Source organism: Cornus florida, unplaced genomic scaffold (assembly GCF_030987335.1).
Source record: "Cornus florida cultivar Cherokee Brave unplaced genomic scaffold, ASM3098733v1 CherokeeBrave_3.0.0_Hap2_Chr10, whole genome shotgun sequence".
Lineage (NCBI taxonomy): Eukaryota > Viridiplantae > Streptophyta > Magnoliopsida > Cornales > Cornaceae > Cornus > Cornus florida.
Window position 1 is genome coordinate 92,536,274 of NW_026775580.1, and position 26,090 is coordinate 92,562,363.

General features: G+C 35.8%; 1 protein-coding gene across 3 annotated transcripts; it reads right to left on the reverse strand.

Moving 5' to 3' along the window:
• Positions 1-6,215: 6,215 nt before the first annotated feature.
• On the reverse strand, positions 6,216-9,984 carry LOC132279066 (uncharacterized). 3 transcript variants are annotated; one of them, XM_059780998.1, is made up of 3 exons: positions 9,713-9,984; positions 9,351-9,486; positions 6,216-6,388 (listed from the first exon to the last, which is right to left on the reverse strand). In XM_059780998.1, exons 1-3 carry the CDS (start codon positions 9,956-9,958, stop codon positions 6,330-6,332), a joined length of 441 nt encoding a protein of 146 aa, XP_059636981.1. In that variant the 5' UTR covers positions 9,959-9,984; the 3' UTR covers positions 6,216-6,329. The 3 variants fall into 3 exon arrangements, with proteins under 3 accessions (XP_059636981.1, XP_059636982.1, XP_059636980.1); XM_059780999.1 differs by having other exon boundaries at positions 6,216-6,437; XM_059780997.1 differs by lacking the exon at positions 6,216-6,388 and having other exon boundaries at positions 9,027-9,486.
• Between the last annotated feature and the right edge of the window lie 16,106 nt (positions 9,985-26,090).

A 26,090-nucleotide genomic window follows, 5' to 3' on the forward strand; every position in this document is an offset into this window, starting at 1 on the left:
TTATTTATTTTTCTTCAATTAATTATTTATGATTTATGACGCAGATAATAAATAGGAGGAACAAATTCTGACATTTTATGTACTAAAAAGTAATAAATTATGACATTTTATGCCTAACTGAGGATGAATAATTGAAATTTATGTTTTTTTCTTCAATTGATTATTTATGATTTATGACCACGATAATAAATAGGAGGAACAAATTCTGACATTTTATGCCTCGATTCTAAAAAATAACAAATTATGACATTTTATGCCTTTTCATATCTTTTTATTAATTGTATTGTTACTTTAGCTTGAATCACTCAATTTTTGGTAGAATTTGTTAAGTATTAATTTTAGAATTAGGATGTCCAATATTATCATACCCTTATAGAATGAATTTATTATCACACCAGTAAAGCGCACGTGCAATGTTAGTGGAGTGTAATATAATTCAAAAAAAAAAAAAAAAGTAAGGAAAATACAATATTGTAGTTAATAATATTTTAATTTTTTTTAATAAGATTATATAATTATATATTTGATTAGTACCCTAAATTGTATTAAAATAAAAATCTATTATTAATATTTATTTTGACAAATTAAGGAGTGTCAATGTTTACAATAGTAAGGGTATAAGCTTAAAAATGGAATTAGTGTGAGTTTATTATAGGTTTAAATCATTTGGGTTTGCGTATGCCTATTAAGAATCCTATTGTATTACCAACGGGCCTAGTAGTATTGGCCCTTGCTTTTCAGAGGAATGTCAAGAATTCTAGCCTCCAAAGAGGCATCTAGGGGTGCACACGGTCCGGTTTGGACCAGATTGATTGTATTTTGAGACTAAACTATTTATAACGGTTCCACTATTTTGAACCAAACCAAACCAAACTGCGAAAAACCGGTTCGGCTCGGTTCGGTTTGTCGGTTTCGGTAGATTTTCTTTTTATTTTATTTTAATTTAAAGGGGGCAAAGTTTTTTTTTTTTTTTTTCCTAAAAAATCAACCAACATTGATATAATACGCAAAAAAAAAAAAAAGAAAAAAAAAAAAAAAAGAAGAATTTTAAGAAGAAATAAAGGAAAGAAAATTGAGATATATTTGAAAAGAGAAATTTGACTTTTTTTTAAAGAAATTAAGAAATTTAAAGAATAAAAGAAAGAAATGGAGCACGTGAGAACTTTACTTGATTTAGGTTTAGGATATGATTTTATGTATATACATAAAAAATAACATAATAACGGTTCGGTTCGAGCTGGTCTGGTCCAGCACGACCCTAAACCAAGACCGGACCGAAAAATTACGGTTCCATAATTTTGGGCCCAGGACTGGACCAAACCGCTATACAATTAGCCCAAACGGCTATACAACTAGCCCAAACCGCCCAATTCAGTACGGCCCGGTCCGGTTTTCGGTTTATTGGATTTTTTGAACACCCCTAGTGGCATGCGTGTGTGAGTATCAATTATGAAAAAAAAAAAAAAAAACCTATTGTATTAAAGTAAGGAATCATTAATATGAAACTTAACTATTTATAATGAAATTTATTATACTCGATTTACAAATTTTTACCCTAAAAAAATACATTTTTTTATATATAATATATTAATAACAAATTAATAAATTAATCGAAAGGAAAATCAATTGAATCATACTTCAGGAAAAATCAGTACAATCATATATATATATGATGAAGGGTACTAAAGAAATATTAGAAGGGTAATTTTGGGAATAAAGGGTTTAAAATGGTTATGTACCATGCACATGACCAACTAATATCTATTTTTTATCAGAATTCTGACCCAAATTAAATTATGGGGGTGTAATTCGCACAAATTTAAAACTATAGGGATGTTTTTCAGACTTTTCCCCTTATATAATATAAAGCAGGGAAAAGTGCAAAAAATCCTTCTGTATTATTGGGGTTTTGCAACTAATTCCGTTGAACTACATAAAACCTCATTGAACTAACAAATTGTTGCATTTAACCCCTTTGAACTAACAATAGGGTGCTGGAAAAGCCAAAAGACAACATTACCCTCAATTATCCACAGCGACCTGTCTTTGGGCCTCATTTTTCTGCAGAGAGAGAGAGAGAGAGAGAGAATCAGAGCCGAAGCTGATGATACAACCAAAGCCAAACTATATATATATATATTCCAATTGGTGTTGGCTTTGTGATGGGGATGAGTGGTGATTGTGGAGGTTTTGGGTGGAGGAGCGGTGATGCTTTTGGTTGAACGTGGTGGTGGTTATGGGTTTGATGTGTCATTTGGTTACTGGAATAGGGTGATGTGCGGTGGTGGTTTTGGGTTTGCAGAGATGGGTGGCGGGATTGGGGTGGTAGTCGGTTTGTGTACTGGTTTTAATGGTGTGCCGTTGAGATGCCGATGGAGGTGGTAGTGATGGTGGTGGGTTTGATTTGGTTTAACGGTGTGTTTTGGCATGAGTTCAGGGGGGTTTCGTGGTGGTTATGTTGGTGGTCGTAGACGGTGGTGGTGGTGGTTAGAGGACAATTTGGTATTTTTATATATGGAAGGGCATTATTGGCCAAAAAACTCAGTTTGTTTGTCGCGTGATTCTCACGTGCTCATTACTGGACGGCTGGTCACCGGATGGGGTGATCTGTAACTTTTTTGCATAGTTTAGGGGAGTTTCTTGCATTTTTGGTAGTTCAAGGGGTTAGTTGTAGATTTTTCCATAGTACAGGGGTTTTTTGTGCACTTTTCCCTATAAAGTGGAATGCAATGCTTTTAATTTCATTCACAAAGTAATTTTAAAGATGGAATATTCATTCCCCTCCTTTCTTGGAATGGTCATTTCATCAAAATCATTCAATTTCCAAACTATCGAGGGTTCGAATCCCTCTCTCTCCCTTTACTCGTTGAATAGATTTGTTTATTTATTGGTTTTCCCCGGCCCGGTATCATAAATAAAGGGGGTTCGAATCCCTCTCTTTCCGTTGATGACTTGATATTTGCTTTATCTTTCAAATTTCCCCAACCCTTGGTTAAACGTGGAATCGATAAAATCCTAATAAATTTGAAAAATCAAGTAAGGAAAACGAAAAGCCTTTTTCTTTTATTCTTCACGTCCAGGATTACGTCCCGGATCATTAGATAGGAATCCAAAAATGAAAAGAGAAAGAGGATCACTTAAAAAAAGTACGGAGCAAAAATAATAGGGCGAATTGCAAAAAAAACCCTTTGACTATTACCCATTTGTAAGAAATTTCCCTTGTAAATGTTTTTGGCAAGAAATCCCCTCAACTATGAGGAGGGGTTGATTTAACTTACCTCCATTTAACAATTTTGTGAGGCAATTTTTTCTGACCAAGTTACCCTTACATATCCAAGTTCGTAGACAATGGCTGGAGAAGCACTCAAGCTGTCCTCTTTGCAGGGTTAAGGTCAGTGCTGATGACCTTACATACTTCGTGTACTCAACCATGGAGCTTTTTGTCCAGAGAGAGGAAGACCATCATGGTTCTTCGAGATTTAGCATTGGAAGCAGCTTTAGGAAATCTGAAAAGGGTAAGAAAGAAGAAGAATTTCCCATCCAAGTAGATTGTGACAGCGACGAAAATGAAAAAGCTCTACATAAGTTCAATCACAGGATCATTATGTTTGATGTGGTCCTCAAGAATAGATGGAGCAGTGTGAGTTCTTCTGACCTCATGCTCCTGAATTCGGAGATCCTTAATGCTATGTCAAGCAATAGATTCTCTTCCTTGGATGTAAATAATGATCAATCCGCGACACCAAGTGGGGTTGAAGACACAGAAATTTTGAAGATCAAGGAGGAGATGGAGAGGGAGAGAGTGTTTGAGAGCAGGGTCAATAAAATCAACCAAACTGATTCAGATCTTCCTAACACTTTGGAGTCCAAAATATATCAAAGCCAAACATCAAGATTTTTGAATCCCAACACACACAGATCGATGTCAGATATAACAGTTCATCCAAGATTCACAGAGTTGGGCATGAGAAATAGTAATAGAGACACTTCTCTTCCTGAAAATAATGTCAAGGAGGAAAGATTGAGGAGGCTTTGGTTGCCAATTGCAAGAAGAACAGTTCAATGGTTTGCCAATAGAGAGGAAAGGACACAACAGTCTCGCAACACAAGACACTCGATGTGTAATTTTGTTCTGTGCATCTCAAGCTTGTTTCAAACTCATCATATATTGATCACATTTCCATGATTTCACTTTAACTTTTGTAATAAATAGATTTAGTAGAAACACTATGCAAGTTTTACACATAAAATCCATAATGTTATATTGAAGTTCTTAAATTTCATAAATTTGTTATTGTGATCCAAGTCAACAAACCCTGTGTGTTACTATTTGATACTATTTTTTTTTTTTGGTTTCCTGTTTCATGACAGCGACGAAAATGAACACACAGGAATCTCCAGTATGCTGCTTGCAAAAAACTCCGAAGCACTCTCTCTCTCTAAGGGATATATTGTTTTTTAAGCTAGGTCATTGAACTGCGCTCCATTTGGTTGATTAATGGGTGGTAAATATATATTGCTCTCTTTTTTTCTTACAGTTATTAGAAAGTGTGGGAGATTTTTTTATTTTTTTGGTGAAGACCCAACTGAAGCTACTAACCCAAATGTAAGGGTAATTTGTTCAGAAAAAATTGTCTCACAAGATTGTTAAACGGAGGTAAGTTAAATCACCCCCTTCTCATAGTTGAGGGGAGTTTCTTGACAAAAACATTCACAATGGGGTTTCTTACAAATGGGTAATAGTCAAGGGTTTTTTTTTTATAATTCGCCCAAAATAACATTAAAAATGGCTTTACTTAGGAGATCCAACAAAAGTCAATTTTTTCTTGATATTTCTTCTTTAATTTCCAAATATACATCGAAAATATATATTTACGCATATTTATATATATATATAAATAGTTTAATTTTCCTTCTTAAGTCATGACCAAACGAATGAATGGGTTCTCATTTCATTCCCTAGTTCATTTCATTCCTACCTTATTTCATTTCTTCATACCAAACTAGCCCTTAAACTAAGACAAATTAATAATTTTAAAAGAAAACAATACATTAATTACATATCACCTTGAAAACTTATAATTCATTAATTCTAAATTTGGACATTGAATAATTTTTTTTTTCTTTTTTCATAAGAGCTATAGAAGTGATAAACCATGACCACCCATATTGACTTGACCATTGTGTAATAATGGACACTTGATCTGGGCAAGGGTCCGCAACTCGCCGGAGATGATGGGTTACTGAAGTTCTTCATCTTTTTCTTGACGGAATTCAAAGTTCTTCATCTTCACCGTCTGGTTTGGTCACTACCATTGGGTCGTTGATGCTCGGTCTTCTCACCGGAACAAATGGTCCATGCAACTCATTGTGCTTATATGTATAACAAATTTATATAGGTTTTGGAACAGGTAATGAGAGAGATTATTAGACCAGCTTCAAGGATTGAAAAATCAATCTCACCAAGTTGGTTTGTTAATATTCTTCCATTTTTATCTCTAAGCACTAAGATTTCAATTATGGGTTGAGCCCCATTAGAATAAAACGTTTACAGAATCCACAGAGAACTGACGGTAATATTTAGTAATAGTAATGAAATAAAAACAACGAAGTGTTTGTGGATGCAAGTGATACCCATTGGATAAAACATTCCTAAATTTTTGGAAACCCAATCACAAACAATAAAAAATTTACTTTTCAAGAAACTTTGGGGAGGCCACACACTTTTTGTCACTGCTTTTTTAAATATTACGTACTTGATAACATTTTCAGGATCCAACCCTTAATAAAATTTCTACAATTTGCCCAATTCTTGCAATCCTCATGGTCAAGAGCATCACATTCCAAATAATTATGGCGGCATTTTGTAGGGCCAGAATCTTTTTTGCAATCCCTCTTGCAGTATGATTTCCAGCACGTCAACTGACAGCAAATACCATGTTGCCCCTAAAACCTAGAAAAAATAGCAGAATAAAGTGTAATTGTCATTATGTAGAGTTTATAATATATAGAAAACACAAACTTACTAGGATTACTTTGATACTAATGAAATAGAGCCCATTTAAATTTCCCCCTATTATTTATTTTTGTTTTCAATGCCAGGTGAACAACAAAAGATCACGCCTAATAACTTTTTCTTTTCAGGAATTTAAAATACATTTTAAAAAGTAAAGTAAAAGTGCCTGACTTCAGATTTGTCTGAAGACGATTCCTCATCAGACGATTCGCCATTGGATGATTCGTTATCCGATGATTCTTCAGCTTCAATTCCTTTTTTCGGATAGATCTCATGTCGTGGAATCTTCAATTGATCACACATGACTTGTGTCTCAAAACTTCTTTTGCCTTTCGGAAAACTTTGTCCCAACTCCCAAGGTCAAACGTGAAGCTATATACGCAACTCTATTAGCTATAGCATTTCCTTGAGGATGTAGAAACTTTATGTGATAAACATCAAAATTTTTCAACATATCAATAATTTTTGTGCAAAACAATAGTTTTTATATCAATATAATTGAAAACAGAAATCTAAATTTAAAGAATAAACCCAAACTTTATACAAAAAGCGTAATTAAAAAGTTCTAAATACTCCACTGGTAAACGCTTCTCATCATTTAGCACCTTGACAATTGTTTTATGGTCAATCTCAAATATCATTTCCTTTACTTCTGATTTACTTCGGAGAATTTCATCAATCCCATGATGCACTCCAAGTAAGAATACTTCATCTCTAGACGTTGCATCAGGAAGTGGCTTATGGAAATTTCCAAAATCATTCCCTTACAATCTCGGAATACTTCTCCACAAGAAGCTTCTTTAGTCCCACCAAGATTTTCCTTAAAAAACCCAGAGACGTTTAACTTGTGCCAACCAACAGGTGGCTGACGCCAAATACATGCAAATATACCGTCTCTTGGTAAATTAATCGGACAACTCTCCAAAACATAAATTTGCTGCTTAAACATGTAATTATAAACCAGTTAATCATATTGTATAGGAATGCTTTGTACAAGGAATGAACACTTCTATTACTACAAAGAATGCTTTGTACAAGGCTAGCTCAAGTTCTTTATTTAGCTCTCAACTCACACTCTAGAACTTGGTTACAAATGACACTTGGCTCTCAACTCACACTCTAGGACTTGTTGGTTACATATGACACTAGTCATCTATTTATAGGCCTCCTCACCACTCTCTTTAACTTCATACATATTTTACGTATTTACAAACTCAACAAAATTCCCTACTCATCTAGAATCTTCTCTTCTCTACTTCTCTACATATTTACATGTTCTCCAATATTCTAAAATCTTCCGACTCTCTCTACAATACTGTATATTTCTCTACACTAAGCTGGAATACACTAGCACTCCACTTGCCTCATGCCACGTGGTAGTCATCATGTAAAGTCCTTACCGCTCGGGTGTCGCCTGTGTGGCATAGCCACGCTGTACAATTAGGCAGGGTGTATAGCTAAACACAATGCAAAAATTCAAACTGAATTAGATCTTCAAAACCATTTCAAACTCTCGACCATGTGTTTCATTACGGACTTTTTTCTTCATTTTTTAAAACTAGCAACGACAAGCATGGAACTGATGTTCTGGAATTATAGCAATAAATGATTGCAATTTGACCTTTCCTTATCCTCTCCATGAATGATATTAATATCATCATTCGGAACAAATTCATTTGCTCTTTTTCTTCTTTTATTTCTTTCTAATGTCCTCTTTTATTTCTTCTTTAACACTCACTGGGCATCTTATGCATGCACTCACATTCCGGTGGTTTTTCTGAGACTGTTTCGGATTGCAGCACATAAACTTCCTGCAATAGCCGATTGCTATCGCCTTCATAACAGGAGACCGATTTTGTATAGCACAATTCATAAGACCATCCCAAGATTGGAAGGTGGAGGACTCTGTTGAGCTCCAGGGGATGTTGTACAATCAGTAGATAGGTAGTGGGGAGGAGGATGAGTGGGCATGGGAGTGGCTTCTCATTGGAGATTTGACTTTTGAGGTTCGCCTTTTATAAGTGATTATTGAACGTGGAGGGATTGCCTTTTTCCTTGGAAGGCAATTTGGCACACCAAAACCCCTTTAAAGGTAGCTTTCTTTGGCTGAAGAACTTTATGGAGGATTCTGACAATAGATAACCTCCGGTGAAGGCGTAGGCTGCGTATCTGATCGTCAATTGGTGTTGTATGCGTAAGATGGATGAGAGTCGGTAAACCATCTACTCTTGCATTGCCTGGTGACTGGAATGGGGCTTTATTCTTGTCTGCTTTGGTGTTTCTTTGGTCATGCCAAATTCTACCTAAAGCATGCTTACAGCTTGGAGAGGATGTACAATGAGGAAGCAAACTCGAGATGCTTGGATGGTTGCTCCTCTTTGCTCGTGGTCGGGTATTTGGGAGAGAGGGTAATAGGGGATCTTTTGATGGGGAGGAGACTCCTATTTGGGCACTCAAATTCTCTATTCTTATTTTGTTAGTTGTTACTGTAAATGGTTGAAATTATAAATTTGCAGAGGATACGATGATTTTTAAGGATAGTTTGAGGAAATAGCATATTGTTTTGGCTGTGAGATTTGTATTTGGGATGCGTTCAAGCGCTATTCTATGATATGTTAGTTATCACCAAAAAAAAAAAAAAAAAAAAAATTGAAGAAGAATAAGAAGCAGCAGCATTAGCACTTCAATAATGGATAAGAAATGTAACTTCAACTAATATTTGCATTGCTTTCTGGTTCAATTTTTTCATAATTGTAAACTGCAACCTCAAATTCATGCTCTTATCATGACCATGACTTGAGTTCTGTTCTCAGTCCAGGTTTGGTCATAACTAATTAAGAATCGAAGTAGAAATGAATTTTGTGAAAAATGAATAAGTACTGTTATGTAACAACTATAGATTGAACATACCAAATCTCCGAATCTCCGAACAAATAATATCCATGTTTTACGTATTCATTTGAATCCCACTAGGATACCTAGATATAAGATTTACAAATTCCCCCCTCCATATTTTTCTTTTTCCTTTTATCTCTTTAAATATGGGGTATCAATCTATAGGATGCTCCTACCCAAATTCAAAATGGATTTTTTTTTTTTTTTTTCAAATAACAAATATTAAAAAAAAAAAAAAAAAATTGTGCACCATATTACGAGGATAATGCAAATGAACAGAGAAGTAGAGGTTAAAACAATGAAAATATACAACTGCATCAGGCTCTAAGCTCATAAGCTATAAATAGAGCTTTTGGATCACATAACTTGTAACAAAATTATATCATTCGAATGGAAAAGTTATGAAAAATGAGGGAACATGCATCATAAACACACTTACCTGGGCCCTCACCGTTGATTGCATCACCAGCTTCATTAGTAAAAAAGGTATTACTCACAACATCTCTAACTGCATCAGGCTCTAAGCTTATAAACCATTGCCGGCTGTCGCAAGTGTTCCTCATCATCATTTGCGGCTAACAATGCAAGAATTAGTCAGCCAAATATGATATGACAGATGAAGATGTAATTTCCATTTGAATTTGAACTCCTACAGAATATCCAAATTCAAGCCCAAACCAAATTTAAAGGTAAACCAAAAGTCTTCCACAACACTATGAAGAAAAAAAAATACAAAAAATTGTTATATATGCTATGCGAAGAACGCAGCAAAGGGCAATCTTATTCAAGTCAAATAATTACATTGATCAAGTGTTGATCATCATCTTTGCAGGGATATGCTGGTCCTTCTTTTAGGAATCGATTGAATGCTCTGTTTTTCTTACCTTCAGCGTGAGGAAGTTGTTTGGAGCACGAGTCCGAATCCGAATTGTTAGTTGGAATATATGATTCGGAATTGGAGTCGGAATAAGCGAAGGTGCAAAGGGAACGAACAGCCATTCGAGAGAGGAGCTTCGAGTAGCTTGTGATGAGATCTCTTGATGCCATTCTTACATCTAGGGTTTTGGGGAGAGAGAGAGAGAGAGAGAGAGAGAGGAGGGGTAGAGGTTTTTTTAAGGCTTAGTTTAGTTACAGAGAAGAGAAAATAAAAGATACTACGTAGCAATAATTTTTATTGTAATTGAAAAAACAAATACTAATTAAATTATTATGTACTATTTTAAATAAATAAGATATGAGTAGATTAATAATTTTAAAAAAAAATTATTGAGAGGAGTTTTAGAATTATAAAAATATTAGAACAGGATGAATAAGGAGCCTATTCTTTCTTTTTTTTATTTATTATTATTTGAACTCATTCAAAAGCAATTAACTTTTTTCCAACATGTCATTTCCTTTCATTCACGATCCCTTCAATTCCCCCTATTCAAACTGATAGGGAAAAATATAAACCTACCCTACCCTCGAGAAAATTGATTAGATTTCATTATCAAATATAATGAAATCTGACGTAGTTCAACAGGTAAGAATAATCCTATTATAACTTGAGGAGGTCAAAAGGATTAAATTATATCCCGACAAATCTGGCAACAAATCTCCTATGATTTCACACAAGTAGGAGATAAGATCAACCATCGACATCGGCGGAACAATTTTGATTCCAATCGACAGCCATAAATAGGGCACCAAGCTATTAAAGAAGGTACGACGTAAAAACTATTATTAATCCCTGCCATCTTTTTAAACCTCTGTGACTAATTTGATCGTCGGAGAGCTCTTGGCAGGCATCATACCGGTGCTGTCAAGGTTCATCGATCTTCTCCTCTCTTCCTTGCAGGAAAACGGTATCGTATCGGACTGCGCGAATTTCAGCCTCAACAGTTGGCGCCGTTTGTGGGAACGACGATTCCCTTGAATCAATTAATTACTCGTTGGGTATATAAGTTTGCAGTCCGGTATGGTTACCGAAGGAACACCGTCGCAGGGATCTGGTCAAAGGGTAGAGTCGGGTGAAAACCTGGACGTCCCAAACGACCAGGCACGGCTTGCAGCGTTGGAACTGCAGGTTCAAACTCTGAGTCAGGGTATGAACCAGTTGATCCAGCAAAATGCAATACTCTTGCAACACTTGTTCCACCAGTTCAACAAAACTTTCCAGGACAAGATCTCTCAAGTCCAAACGGAGGTAATGGGAATCTTGAAGAGAAGCATAATCATTCCCCCAAAAATGAGACTGAAGTCGAACAAAGCCAGGTGGGAACTCGACGTAGAGAGGTGGTTCACCCATCTCTCCCACGGAGTTCCCGACCTCCTGAAAGCATAGCCTTCTGTCTTAAGAAAAAGACAAAGAAAGTTACCCATATCGACTTGCAGATCAAGGATCTTAAGGGAAAAATGGAAGATGTAATGCAGGCTATGAAAGGGAAAGGTCATGCCGCCGTAGATGACCAGGTACAAAGGACCAACCTGCTTTTCAGCCCCGCCGTTATGAAATGTCCACTACCTAGCAAGTTCAGGATACCCTCGTTCGAAAGCTTCGATGGGACCAAAGATCCCTTCGATCACCTGGAAACTTTTCAAGCTCTTATGCATTTACATACTGTGCCAGATGAAATCATGTGCCAAGCTTTTCCCACTACACTTAAGGGATCAGCGAGAGTTTGGTTCAACAAGTTAAAGCCAGGAACCATCAACACATTTGAAGAATTGAGTAAGCAGTTTGTGAGCCACTTCATTGCAGGTCAGAGGCATAGGAGGCCGGCTACCTACCTGTTTACCGTGGAGCAACAAAAGGAAGAGTCGATTCGAGAATACATCACCCCGATTCAACGCAGAGATGTTGCAGGTAGAAGAGGTGGACGACAAGGTAGCTTTGACCGCTTTCATAAGAGGACTCCAAACCTCCAGATTCTTGTTCTCCTTATCAAAAGAACCTCCCACCAGCATGATAGAGTTGCTGGTCAGAGCGCAAAAACACATCAACGCTGAAGACACCATGAGTGCAAGGAAGAAAGGAGAGGACAAGAATAGGCCAGCCCCTCTCGCCAGGGATGAAAATAATACTAAATATAAGAAATCGTTCTTCAGCCAGAGTGACAGCACATATCATGAGAAGGACTCAGATGAGTATACCGACTAGAAATTGTCTCACGGCTGGAATTAGCCTTATCAAGTCATTCACAATAAAGACTGGAGGCATCTTAGTTAATCATTTTAAATGGAGGGTAGCTCCATCACATGTTTTTTTGTTTTTAATAAGCCTTTAGGCAATGATGGTCTTTAATAAAATTCTTTTTAGTTTATACGTGCAATATCCCCGTACTATAAGGAATAATAAATGAGTGTCCCGTAGTATAAGGACCCGAGCTGAGTGAATCCTGTAATCCGTATCCCCGTACTATAAGGGATAGTAAATGAGTGTCCGACCCGGGCTGAGTGAATCCCATAATCCGTATCCCCGTACTATAAGGGAATAGTAAATGAGTGTCCTGTATTATAAGGACCCGGGCTGAATGAATCCCGTCATCCATATCCCCGGACTATAAGGATAAGTATCTTGTATTATTAGGACCCGGGCTGAATGAATCCCGTAATCCATATCCCCATAATATAAAGGATAATAAATGAATATCCTGTACTACAAGGACCCGGGTTGGATGAATCCCGTAATTAATATCCCCTTACAATAAGGGATAGTAAATAAAAATTATTTATTAAAGAAGTGAGCTGAGTAAAACTCGTAAAGTTCAATTCCCGTATTAAAGGAGTGAAACTCATACAATTTATTCCCTTATCAAAGGAAGAGTACTGTTCCCTCAGGTGCAAAAAATAAAAATAAAAAATAAAAAAAAAATTTCCAGAGTTACTATTCACGTGAATAGTGCCCGCGGGTACTGTTCACAGGGGTATTTAAAAAAAAATTCCCTTAGTTACTATTCACATGAATAGTACCCGTGGGTACTGTTCACAGGAGTTGAAAAAAAAATCATGAGTTACTATTCACGCGAATAGTACTCGCGGGGACTGTTTACAAGGGTTGGAAAAAAAAAAAAAATTTATTATTATTATTATTTATTACATTCCCAAAGCTAGACGTGCAAGCTTGGGAATGGGGGGCAACTGTAATACGCCTAATTTTAAAAGGATAGTCTCGGTATTTATTTATTTATTTTTATTGTATTTTTTTTAATTGTTTAATTAATTATTTGACTAATTGTTTATGTGTTTAATTGAATTAAGTGTTACTTGATTAATTGGCTACTTATTTATGTGTTATTTGTATTTTGTCTAGGTGTTATTTGTATTATTTGTTTAATTAGATTGTGTGCTTAAATGATGTATTTGATTAATTGTAATTAATTGTAAATTAAATAATTAAATGTTTTATTTTATTTTATGGTTAGTAGTAATGGGCCAACCAATTGGGTCCCATGGACTACTTGGATAGGAGGTTGGATGTGTATGAATTATTACCCATGGATAATGTATGTATATATATAGATATATATTATATACATATATAAAAAGGAAAGTAGTTTATTAATTATTTTTATGGTAACTTGGGTAGTAATATTTAATCTGATATATATGTTTTATATTTAAATAATAAAAATATACATAAATTTGATGGTAACTTAAGTATTATTGGATAATCCATTAATAAATAAGGGAATGTGTATAATTTATTTATTTAATAAACATATACATAAATTATATACGTAACATATTTTACTTACCTTTTAATATATATATAAAAGAGAAAGTAATTTATTAATTACTTTTATGATAATTTGGGTAGTAATATTTAATCTGATGTATATGTTTATTTAAATAATAAAATATACATAGATTTGATACGTGTTATGTTTTAAGTTACTTTATAATATTCTGGTAACTTAAATATTATTGGATAATCCATTAATAAATAATGGAATGTGTATAATTTATTTATTTAATAAACATATACATAAATTATATACGTAACATATTTTGCTTACCTTTTTAATATTTTTATTTTCATTTTTTTTTTTAGTTGACTTGGATTGGGAAAAGGGTTAGGGTTATTTTATTTAGCCTATAAATATATAGCTATAGGTTGTAAAAGGGGGTTAGAAATATTCACGTGATATATACTGGAGAGATAGTGTTAGAGAGGTAAGGAGGAAAAGGAAGGAATGAGGAGAAAAACCCTGTAGAGAGAAGATCAAGGAAGAAGAAGTTTAACTTTCGATCCGAAAGTTTAAGGCAAGTTCTTCTTCTATCTCTTTCCCTTTGATTCGTGTTTCTGTACATACCTAGGAAATTCCAGGATTTATTAAACACATAAAATTAAATAATTATGCATGTTTAATTGGGTTAGAACATAGGTTTTATGAAATTGGTTCATATCTGTTCTTGTGTTATGAATTGATAAAATTCATGATTTTGATTTGATTTCTTATGTGAATTTTTACATGTTTAAATTATGTATTTTTCATATCTGTGGAATGATGGAACGTAGAAACATGCCTAGGATTCCTGAACATTAAATAGGGATTAGGTTTGGGTTTTAATGAATTTAAATAGACTCAATCATAATGATGCTTGCTATTTGAATGTTTTAAACAAACGAATGAATTTAATCTTTTAAAATGTTTTAGCAATTGAGATTAAATGTGTAGGATGAATTGGATATAGAGAATCCTTATTTAACGGTATAATAAAATATCATCATGTATAAGATTCAGTTTGTGTAGGACATATGATATAGAAAGTTTAAAGAAATAATAAGTCATTCCTATTATGTGATAACTTGATATCATATTTATCATAGTTATTTATGGAATGTTTGATGTATTTTCCTTAATTGTTACATCAATTGTTGGATTGTGTGGTTTAATGCACCGGTATGGGACGGTGGCATTCTAGGGATGAATTAACTTATCAGTTAAGTCCTACCTATTTTATATAAGGGAATGGATTAACTAAAATGTTAAATCCTACTTATATTTAAGTCAGGTCAGCTGAACAAGTTGAATGACTTATGGAGGATTAATTTATTATATAAGGGAATGGATTAACTAAAATGTTAAGTCCTACTTATATTCACATCAGATCAGCTGAACAAGTTGAATGACTTATGAAGGATTAATTTATACTGGATAGGATGGTTACTAGATTATATATATATAAGTATGGTGCCATGATATGAGCTTGAGTCTCAGGATCAATGGTTAGGGCGCGTATATCGCCAGGGATGTGTAGCTAGATATAGTGTAGTTGTGTACCCTGGTAGGTCTAGGTACTCATGCCCACTATATGTGCGTTTTGCATGTTGCTTACTATTCAGGTTGACACAACCCTATAGTCTAGTGAGGTTCCTTTAGTGTGTATATATATATATACGGACTACTAGTTACTGTTGGATTGACTAGGATGTATACGTGTATCGGATCTCTGCTTGGACTGTAGTAGAGTAGAACTTGTTTGTGGGCCTGACCCACCATTATTTTTCAGGTGTTCGTCACGAGTAGAGGTTGTTCGTGCTGAGCGGGGATCAGTCTACTTCATTCTTCCGATGCTACATAGGAGTTCCTTTATGATTTAGTTTCCTCTTTTAGATTACTGTCATTTGTTTAGTTTGGATTTTCTAGGGGTCCACACAGTATGGATTCCCGAGTTGTATTTTGGAGGATCAGTTGTATCAGAAGAGTTTATTAATTAATGGAAATATATTATGAGGTTTATTATTAGATTATCATTTTAGTTTCTTGTTAGCATTTTATTTATTCTTCTTTATTCTTTTGTACTCTGTGTTCGTTTATTATCAATTTGTTTTGATATCCTTGGGTATTCGGGCGTGGGCCTGGCCAACCCGCATTCGGAAATTCGGGGGTATCACAGCAACTGATAGGGAAAAATATAAACTTACCCTACCCTCGATAAGATTGATTAGATTTCATTATCAAAGATAATGAAATCTGACGTGGTTCAACAGGTAAGAATAATCCTATTATAACTTGAGGAGGTCAAAAGGATTAAATCATATCCCCGACAAATCTGGCAACAAATCTCCCATGATTTCACACAAGCGGGAGATAAGATCAACCATCGACATCGGCGGAACAATTTTGATTCCAATCGACAGCCATAAATAGGGCACCAAGCCATTAAAGAAGGTATGACGTAAAAACTATTATTAATCCCTGCCTTCTTTTTAAACCTCCGTAACTAATTTGATTGTCGGAGAGCTCTTGGCAGGCACCAAACCGGTGCCGTCAAGGTTCATCGATCTTCTCCTCTCTTCCTTGCAGGAAAACGGTATCGTATCGGACTGCTCGAATTTCAGCCTCAACAGTTGGCGCCGTCTGTGGGAATGACGATTCCCTTGAATCAATTAATTATTTGTTGGGTATATAAGTTTGCAGTTCGGTATGGTTACCGAAAGAACACTGTCACAGGGATCTGGTCAAAGGGTAGAGTCGGGTGAAAACCTGGATGTCACAAACGACCAGGCACGGCTTGCAGTGTTGGAACTGCAGGTTCAAACTCTGAGTCAGGGTATGAACCAGTTGATCCAGCAAAATGCAATACTCTTGCAACACCTTGTGCCACTAGTTCAACAAAACTTTCCAGGATAAGATCTCTCAAGTCCAAACGGAGGTAATGGGAATCTTGAAGAGAAGGATAATCATCCCCTCCAAAATGAGACTGAAGTCGAACAAAGCCAGGTGGGAACCAGACGTAGAGAGGTGGTTCACCCATCTCTCCCACGGAGTTCCCGACCTCCTGAAAGCATAGCCTTCTGTCTTAAGAAAAAGACAAAGAAAGTTACCCATATCGGCTTGCAGATCAAGGATCTCAAGGGAAAAATGGAAGATGTAATGCAGGCTATGAAAGGGAAAGGTCATGTCGCCGTAGATGACCAGGTACAAAGGACTAACCTGTTTTTCAGCCCCGCCGTTATGAAATATCCACTACCTAGCAAGTTTAGGATGCCCTCGTTCGAAAGCTTCGATGGGACCAAAGATCCCTTCGATCACCTGGAAACTTTTCAAGCTCTTATGCATTTACATACTGTGCCAGATGAAATCATGTGCCAAGCTTTTCCCACTACACTTAAGGGATCAACGAGAGTTTGGTTCAACAAGTTGAAGCCAGGAACCATTAACACCTTTGAAGAATTGAGTAAGCAGTTTGTGAGCCACTTCATTGTAGGTCAGAGGCATAAAAAGCCGGCTACCTACCTGTTTACCGTGGAGCAACAAAAGGAAGAGTCGATTCGGGAATACATCACCCGATTCAACGCGGAGATGTTGCAGGTAGAAGAGGTGGACGACAAGGTAGCTTTGTCCGCTTTCATAAGAGGACTCCAAACCTCTAGATTCTTGTTCTCCTTATCAAAAGAACCTCCCACCAGCATGATAGAGTTGCTGGTCAGAGCGCAAAAACACATCAACGCTGAAGACACCATGAGTGCAAGGAAGAAAGGAGAGGACAAGAAGAAGCCAGCCCCTCTCGCCAGGGATGAAAATAATACCAAATATAAGAAATCGTTCTTCAGTTAGAGCAACAACACATATCATGAGAAGGACTCAGATGAGTATACCGACTAGAAATTGTCTCACGGCTGGAATTAGCCTTATCAAGTCATTCACAATAAAGACTGGGGACATCTTAGTTAATCATTTTAAATGGAGGGTAGCTCCATCACATGTTTTTTTGTTTTTAAGAAACCTTGAGGCAATGATGGTCTTTAATAAAATTCCTTTTAGTTTATACGTGTAGTATCCCTGTACTATAAGGGATAATAAATGAGTGTCCCGTAGTACAAGACCCGGGCAGAGTGAATCCTGTAATCCGTATCCCCGTACTATAAGGGATAGTAAATGAGTGTCCGACCCGAGCTGAGTGAATCCCGTAATCCGTATCCCTGTACTATAAGGGAATAGTAAATGAGTGTCCTGTATTACAAGGACCCGGGCTGAATGAATCCCGTCATCCATATCCCCGGACTATAATGATAAGTATCTTGTATTATCAGGACCTGGGCTGAATGAATCCCGTAATCCATATCCCCGTAATATAAGGGATAATAAATGAATATCCTGTACTACAAGGACCCGGGTTGGATGAATCCCGAAATTAATATCCCCTTACAATAAGGGATAGTAAATAAAAATTATTTATTAAAGAAGTGAGCTAAGTAAAACTCGTAAAGTTCAATTCCCTTACTAAAGGGACGAGCTTTGTAAAACTCGTAAAGTTCAATTCCCGTATTAAAGGAGTGAAACTCATACAATTTATTCCCTTATCAAAGGAAGAGTACTGTTCCCTCGGGTGCAAAAAAAAATAATAATAAATAAATAAATAAAAAAAATAAAATTTCCTGAGTTACTATTCACGTGAATAGTGCCAGCGGGTACTGTTCATAGGGGTATTTAAAAAAAAAAAAAAAAAAAAAAAAAAAAAAAAAAAAAAAACTCCCTTAGTTACTATTCACAGGAGTTGAAAAAAAATCCTGAGTTACTATTCACGCGAATAGTACCCGCGGGTACTGTTCATAGGGGTTGAAAAAAAAAAATTTATTATTATTATTATTATTTATTACATTCCCAAAACTAGACGTGCAAGCTTGGGAATGGGAGGTAACTGATAGGGAAAAATATAAACCTACCCTACCCTCGATAAGATTGATTAGATTTCATTATCAAAGATAATGAAATCTGACGTGGTTCAACAGGTAAGAATAATCCTATTATAACTGGAGGAGGTCAAAAGGATTAAATCATATCCCCGACAAATCTTGCAACAAATCTCCTATGATTTCACACAAGTGGGAGATAAGATCAACCATCGACATCGGCGGAACAATTTTGATTCCAATCGACAGCCATAAATAGGGCACTAAGCCATTAAAGAAGGTACGACGTAAAAACTATTATTAATCCCTGCCTTCTTTTTAAACCTCCGTGACTAATTTGATCGTCGGAGAGCTCTTGGTAGGCACCACACTGGTGCCGTCAAGGTTCATCGATCTTCTCCTCTCTTCCTTGCAGGAAAACGGTATCGTATCGGACTGCGCGAATTTTAGCCTTAACAGTTGGCACCGTTTGTGGGAACGACGATTCCCTTGAATCAATTAATTACTCGTTGGGTATATAAGTTTGTAGTCCGGTATGGTTACCGAAGGAACACCGTCGCAGGGATCTGGTCAAAGGGTAGAGTCGGGTGAAAACCTGGATGTCCCAACTGACCAGGCACGGCTTGCAGTGTCGGAACTGCAGGTTCAAACTTTGAGTCAGGGTATGAACCAGTTGATCCAGCAAAATGCAATACTCTTGTAACACCTTGTTCCACCAGTTCAACAAAACTTTCCAGGACAAGATCTCTCAAGTCCAAACGGAGGTAATGGGAATCTTGAAGAGAAGGATAATCATCCCCCACAAAATGAGACTGACATCGAACAAAGCCAGGTGGGAACCCGACGTAGAGAGGTGGTTCACCCATCTCTCCCACGGAGTTCCCGACCTCCTGAAAGCATAGCCTTCTGTCTTAAGAAAAAGACAAAGAAAGTTACCCATATCGACTTGCAGATCAAGGATCTCAAGGGGAAAATGGAAGATGTAATGCAGGCTATGAAAGGGAAAGGTCATGCCGCTGTAGATGACCGGGTACAAAGGACCAACCTGCCTTTCAGCCCTGCCGTTATGAAATGTCCACTACCTAGCAAGTTCAGGATGCCCTCGTTCGAAAGCTTCGATGGGATCAAAGATCCCTTCGATCACCTGGAAACTTTTCAAGCTCTTATGCATTTACACACTGTGCCAGATGAAATCATGTGCCGAGCTTTTACCACTACACTTACGAGATCAGCGAGAGTTTGGTTTAACAAGTTGAAGCCAGGAACCATCAACACCTTTGAAGAATTGAGTAAGCAGTTTGTGAGCCACTTCATTGCAGGTCAGAGGCATAGGAGGCCGGCTACCTACCTGTTTGCCGTGGAACAACAAAAGGAAGTGTCGATTCGGGAATACATCACCCGATTCAACGCAGAGATGTTGCAGATAGAAGAGGTGGACGACAAGGTAGCTTTGACCGCTTTCATAAGAGGACTCCAAACCTCCAGATTCTTGTTCTCTTTATCAAAAGAACCTCCCACCAGCATGATAGAGTTGCTGGTCAGAGCGCAAAAACACATCAACGCTGAAGACACCATGAGTGCAAAGAAGAAAGGAGAAGACAAGAAGAGGCCAGCCCCTTTCGCAAGGGATGAAAATAATACCAAATATAAGAAATCCTTTTTCAGCCAGAGCAACAGCACATATCATGAGAAAGATTCAGATGAGTATACCGACTAGAAATTGTCTCACGGCTGGAATTAACCTTATCAAGTCATTCACAATAAAGATTGGGGGTATCTTAGTTAATCATTTTAAATGGAGGGTAGCTCCGTCACATGTTTTTTTGTTAATAAAATTCCTTTTAGTTTATACGTGCAGTATCCTCGTACTATAAGGGATAGTAAATGAGTGTCCTGTAGTACAAGGACCCGGGCTGAGTGAATCCTATAATCCGTATCCCCGTACTATAAGGGATAGTAAATGAGTGTCCGACCCGGGCTGAGTGAATCCCGTAATCCGTATCCCTGTACTATAAGGGAATAGTAAATGAGTGTCCTGTATTATAAGGACCCAGGCTGAATGAATCCCGTCATCCATATCCCCGGACTATAAGGATAAGTATCTTGTATTATCAGGACCCGGGCTGAATGAATCCCGTAATCCATATCCCCGTAATATAAGGGATAATAAATGAATATCCTGTACTACAAGGACCCGGGTTGGATGAATCCCGTAATTAATATCTCTTTACAATAAGGGATAGTAAATAAAAATCATTTATTAAAGAAGTGAGCTGAGTAAAACTCTTAAAGTTCAATTCCCTTACTAAATGGACGAGCTGAGAAAACTCGTAAAGTTTAATTCCCTTATTAAAGGAGTAAAACTCATACAATATATTCCCTTATCAAAGGAAGAGTATTGTTCCCTCGGGTGCGAAATAAATTAATAAAAAATTTTCTGAGTTACTATTCACGTGAATAGTGCCCGCGGGTACTGTTCACAGGGGTATTTAAAAAAAAAAAAAAAAAATCCCTTAGTTACTATTCATATGAATAGTACCCGCGGGTACTGTTCACAGGAGTTGAAAAAAAAATCATGAGTTACTATTCACGCGAATAGTACCCGAGGGGACTGTTCACAGGGGTTGGAAAAAAAAAAAATTATTATTATTATTATTTATTACATTCCCAAAGCTAGACGTGCAAACTTGGGAATGTGGGGCAACTGATAGGGAAAAATATAAACCTACCCTACCCTCGATAAGATTGATTAAATTTCATTATCAAAAATAATGAAATTTGACGTGGTTCAACAGGTAAGAATAATCCTTTTATAACTGGAGAAGGTCAAAAGGATTAAATCATATCCCGACAAATCTGGCAACAAATCTCCCATGATTTCACACAAGCGGGAGATAAGATCAACCATCGACATCGGCGGAACAATTTTGATTCCAATCGACAGCCATAAATAGGGCACCAAGCCATTAAAGAAGGTACGACGTAAAAACTATTATTAATCCCTGCCTTCTTTTTAAACCTCCGTGACTAATTTGATCGTTGGAGAGCTCTTGGCAGGCACCACACCGGTGCCGTCAAGGTTCATCGATCTTCTCCTCTCTTCCTTGCAGGAAAACGGTATCGTATCGGATTGCGCAAATTTCAGCCTTAACACAAACGAAACCTAATGATACATAAAGAGTCGGTGAAACCCAACGAATTGAAATAGAACTGAAACGTTTTGATTCCTCGCTAGCATAATTTCGGTTTCAGTTTTTATATTTGTGGAACTTTTGCGTTTTACTTCGGTCCTTGAAATAGAACAAATTATACTATATGTAATCTATATATATATATATATATATATATGGTTTTTTTAATTATATAATTACATTACATAATAATAATTACATAAATATATTGGCCATAACAGCTACAAATCATGACCCACCCATTAATATGACTTGACCATTGTATATATATATATATATGTATATGGTTTTTTTAATTATATAATTACAATACATAATAATAATTACATAAATATATTGGCCATAACAGCTACAAATCATGACCCACCCATTAATATGACTTGACCATTGTGTAATAATATATTATGGGATAGGGATTTATTGTTGAAAAAGGAAAAAATAATAGAAGTAATATAGCCTATATTCTATCTTATCTTTACCTTTAGTAGAAAATTTAATCGCCATTTTTATACCACAATATCGTAATTAAAATAGTGATACTTCATAATTACCATTCATAAAGTAAAAAAAAAATTAATTGCTCTTTTCTATTGAACTAATTGACTCATACTAAAATAATAAATAAAATAATCAAAATAAAGTAATTTTAATCATTGTTTCCACGCTAATCACCACTTGATACTTAAATAAAATGATAATTGATCCATATCAATGATCTTAGTACCAATCATCATTTAACATAAATGTGTCAAAAATATATAACATTTTATTTAATTTTTATTTATCAAATAGTAATTGGTCTGATCAACAATTCTAGACCGTGTGGTAATTTCCCAAAAAGTTAAGTATAATTTAATCACCAATTTGCAACTACATATTGGTTTGTCGTATTTGGTAATCATAGGGATGCATGGACATTTGGAGCCGCTGATCCCAACAATGAAACTGCAACCCTGCTTTAGGTAATTATAGTCCCACTGGATCCATTGTCAATTAAACTATTTTGTTGTCTAAGATATAAAATTTTATCCATCAAACAAATGAAATATGAACCATATGAAGATTGAAATGAATTGTGACAAAATTGATAAAGTGGTTATCTTCAGAACTAAATTTGACAAGACTTATATATGATTATTATTTCATGAAGTTCTATTCAACGAATAACTTATACAAAAGCTAAAAATATATGTAGGGAAAAAAATAAGAATTAATACCTTCAATCGAAAGACGGAGCTCTATTTATATGTATTTTTCTATTACGAACCATGAGTAATTTATCAATCATATCTAAAGGTCATTATGTATAATGTGACTCACTAGTGAACAAGAGATCACTTTCGATCTCTTGCTTATCAAAGAGCAAGAATTTCATGGACACCAAGCATGCTGGCCAAAAAAAAAAAATATATATATATATATATATAATAATAATAATCATATCCAACTATAGTGTATATGAATTTCTTACTATAATATATATTCCATTACTCGATTTAATACAATACATTGTGTTTATACCCAGTGACGGAGCCAGGATTTCAAGTGAGGGGGGCACACTGCCAAAAAAAAAAAAAAAATACAGTGTGTGTGTGTGTGTGTGTGTGTGTGTGTGTGTGTGTGTGTGTGTGTGTGTGTGTAACAACTATAAACTTCAAAAGACAAAAAAGAAGAAAAATATTAAAATATAAAAGGAAAGAAAAATGAGAAAACTTTAAAAGGAAATAGTTAAAAAGTTTTAATTGAGGAAAAAAAAATTGACTTTTTCTACTAAGGAAATTTAAGAATGTGGAGAGTAAAAGAGAAAATAAAGAAAAAATAAAAATATAATTTTAGAAACTACAAATTTGAGGGGGGCACTATATAAATTTTTTCATATATATGGAATTTTTTTTAAAAATTATCACATATATTATAGGTTGCTGGCCAATTCAGGGGGCACGTGCCCCCCCTAGGCCTTCATTGGCTCCGTCCCTGTTTATACCATAAATATCTTTCAGTTGGAAAGGTTATCGTGGCGATCCCAATGGAAAGGTGAGCGTTTCTTATTAGAAATGTGAGCGTTTTTAATTGGAAGAGTGATATACAAATAATATTCAATCATAAAGCAACATGTGAAAAATGTAGCCATTTAGTACAAGTAACTACACAGGGACATGTGTCAGCCAAAAAATGAAGCAATTACCTACAGTTGGAAGGACGTGTGACTTTCCAAGTTAATACATGGCAGAAGGAAATAGTTTTTTACAGTTAGAAAGTTGTTGCTAAATAAGACACTGTCAGCCAAAGAGGGAATCAGTTACTTGCAGTTGGAAAGACGTGTGACTTTCTAAGTGGACACATGGCAAGCAGAGAAGAAAACAATTACCTGCAAGTTAGAGGCCATTATAGGCAGTTCGGAGATCGTAGCCTATTCCATTTAGCAGTTTCAGAACGTGGCTAGAAGCCTTCAATTGGAATTGAACCACCAAAATCACTCATTCAAAGTTGTAATTCATGGGACATCATGTTCTTACATGTGTCAATATTGTGAGAAAACTAAGGAAGACATGAGACACGTGGCATAATCCGAACCTTCAAGGTGGAAGTTTTCAACTGCTGTTGGAAACCGTCGCCTTTCCATTTGGGCAGTTCCAGAATGTGGGTAAACGATTGCAAACATGCATACAACCACCAAGATCACTATTTATCAGTTGTAGATTACGGAAGAATATGATTTTACACTTGTCAACGTTGAGAGAAGGCTGAAAGATCACATTTCCAATTGTTGCAATAAGGCTCTATAAATAGAGTATTTAGGCTTAATATGCAAATCATGTTCAATACACACAACAATACAACATCTTTACTTATCATTTCATTTATCTTTACATTCCAATAATATACTTCAATTATGTCTAATTTAAGTCCAACACTTACTTTTCTTACTTTCCAGCAAGCAGTCCATAACTCTTTCAATTACAAGTCTCGCACTTTCAATACATTTTTTCTTTCCACTAGCTATAGAACATTCCTAAAGTCCTTTTTCAAGACAAAAAGAACCTTTGAAGATGGTTATTCCAATCCTTCATTCAATCGGCTGATCCCTACAACTTCCAACTGGAATATTGTTTGGAAAATCCACTTTGAAACGACAACAGTTTCTAATACGACCGTGACACCCACTCTCCTTTCCACACTTGGAAAGGACCACGATTTTTTATGAGCCAAACACATTGAAGTGATAAAGACATTAAATTTAGTAACAGCAAAAAAATAGGGGGAAAGAATTAAAATTGTACAGGAAAAGAAAGATGCATCCAAACATATAAAATCGTTTCATTCGAATTGATGATAAAATACAGGCAAATAATTAGCCTATCATTCAAGCTAGAAATGACACCTAATATGAAAATTGTTATGCAAATTTACATTGGGATGTTCCACATCATAAGTTTTCCGAAACGAGCCTTTTTACTTTCAAAATCAATAGAGAACTGACTGTAATTGCTTATAAGTAAATAAAGACAACATCATTGTTTATGAATACAAGTGATAAAAATTGCAGAAAACATTCCTAATGCAGTGTTGGTTTGGAGGGAGGGGATTAAGGAGGGATGGATGAGAGGGTGGATAAAATAATTTTTTCGTGTTTGGTTTGAGGGAAGGGAAAAAAGGGAGGAAGGCTTCATCCCTCATTTCTTTGTATTTTTCTATCCCCTAAAATTGGAAGGAAGGGGAGAGAGAAAGAAGTAACAATTAACAAAAATATGTATTTTTCATTTCTAACCTTCCTATAAACTTGGAATAAATATAGAATTTTTATAATTTTAAATAATGAGGGTATATTGGTAAAAAGAATATAAAAACCCTTTTTCCCTTCCTTCCAACTAAAATTAATAATAATGTGTCATCTCATCCATCCTTTTTACTATTCATTCCATGCAACCAAATAAAATTTGAGGGAGACATCTCCCCTTCCTTCCCTAGGAATGCCTCATCTATCCCTTCTCCCCCCCCCCCTATCAATTTTTCCATCCATCCAACCAAACGGAGCATAAAAGTTCTGAAAACCCAATCATAAACAATAAAAATGTACTTTTCCACGAACTTTGAGAAGATCACACTTTTTGTTAGGGCTACAACTCGGGCGGGCCCAATCCAAAATACCCCGAGCCCAGCCCGAATTTTTATGGGCTTGGGTAATGTTTTTCTAATTTTGGTTTGGGCCCGGGCTATATATTTTGAACCCGAATTCAATTCGGGCTAGGCTTGGGTTGATATGGATGAAGCCCGAAGCCTAACCCGAGTCTGAAAATATTATATATATTTATAATTATGCTTAAGTCACAAGAGTGTAGTAACCAAGTTGGTAATGTGCTTGAGA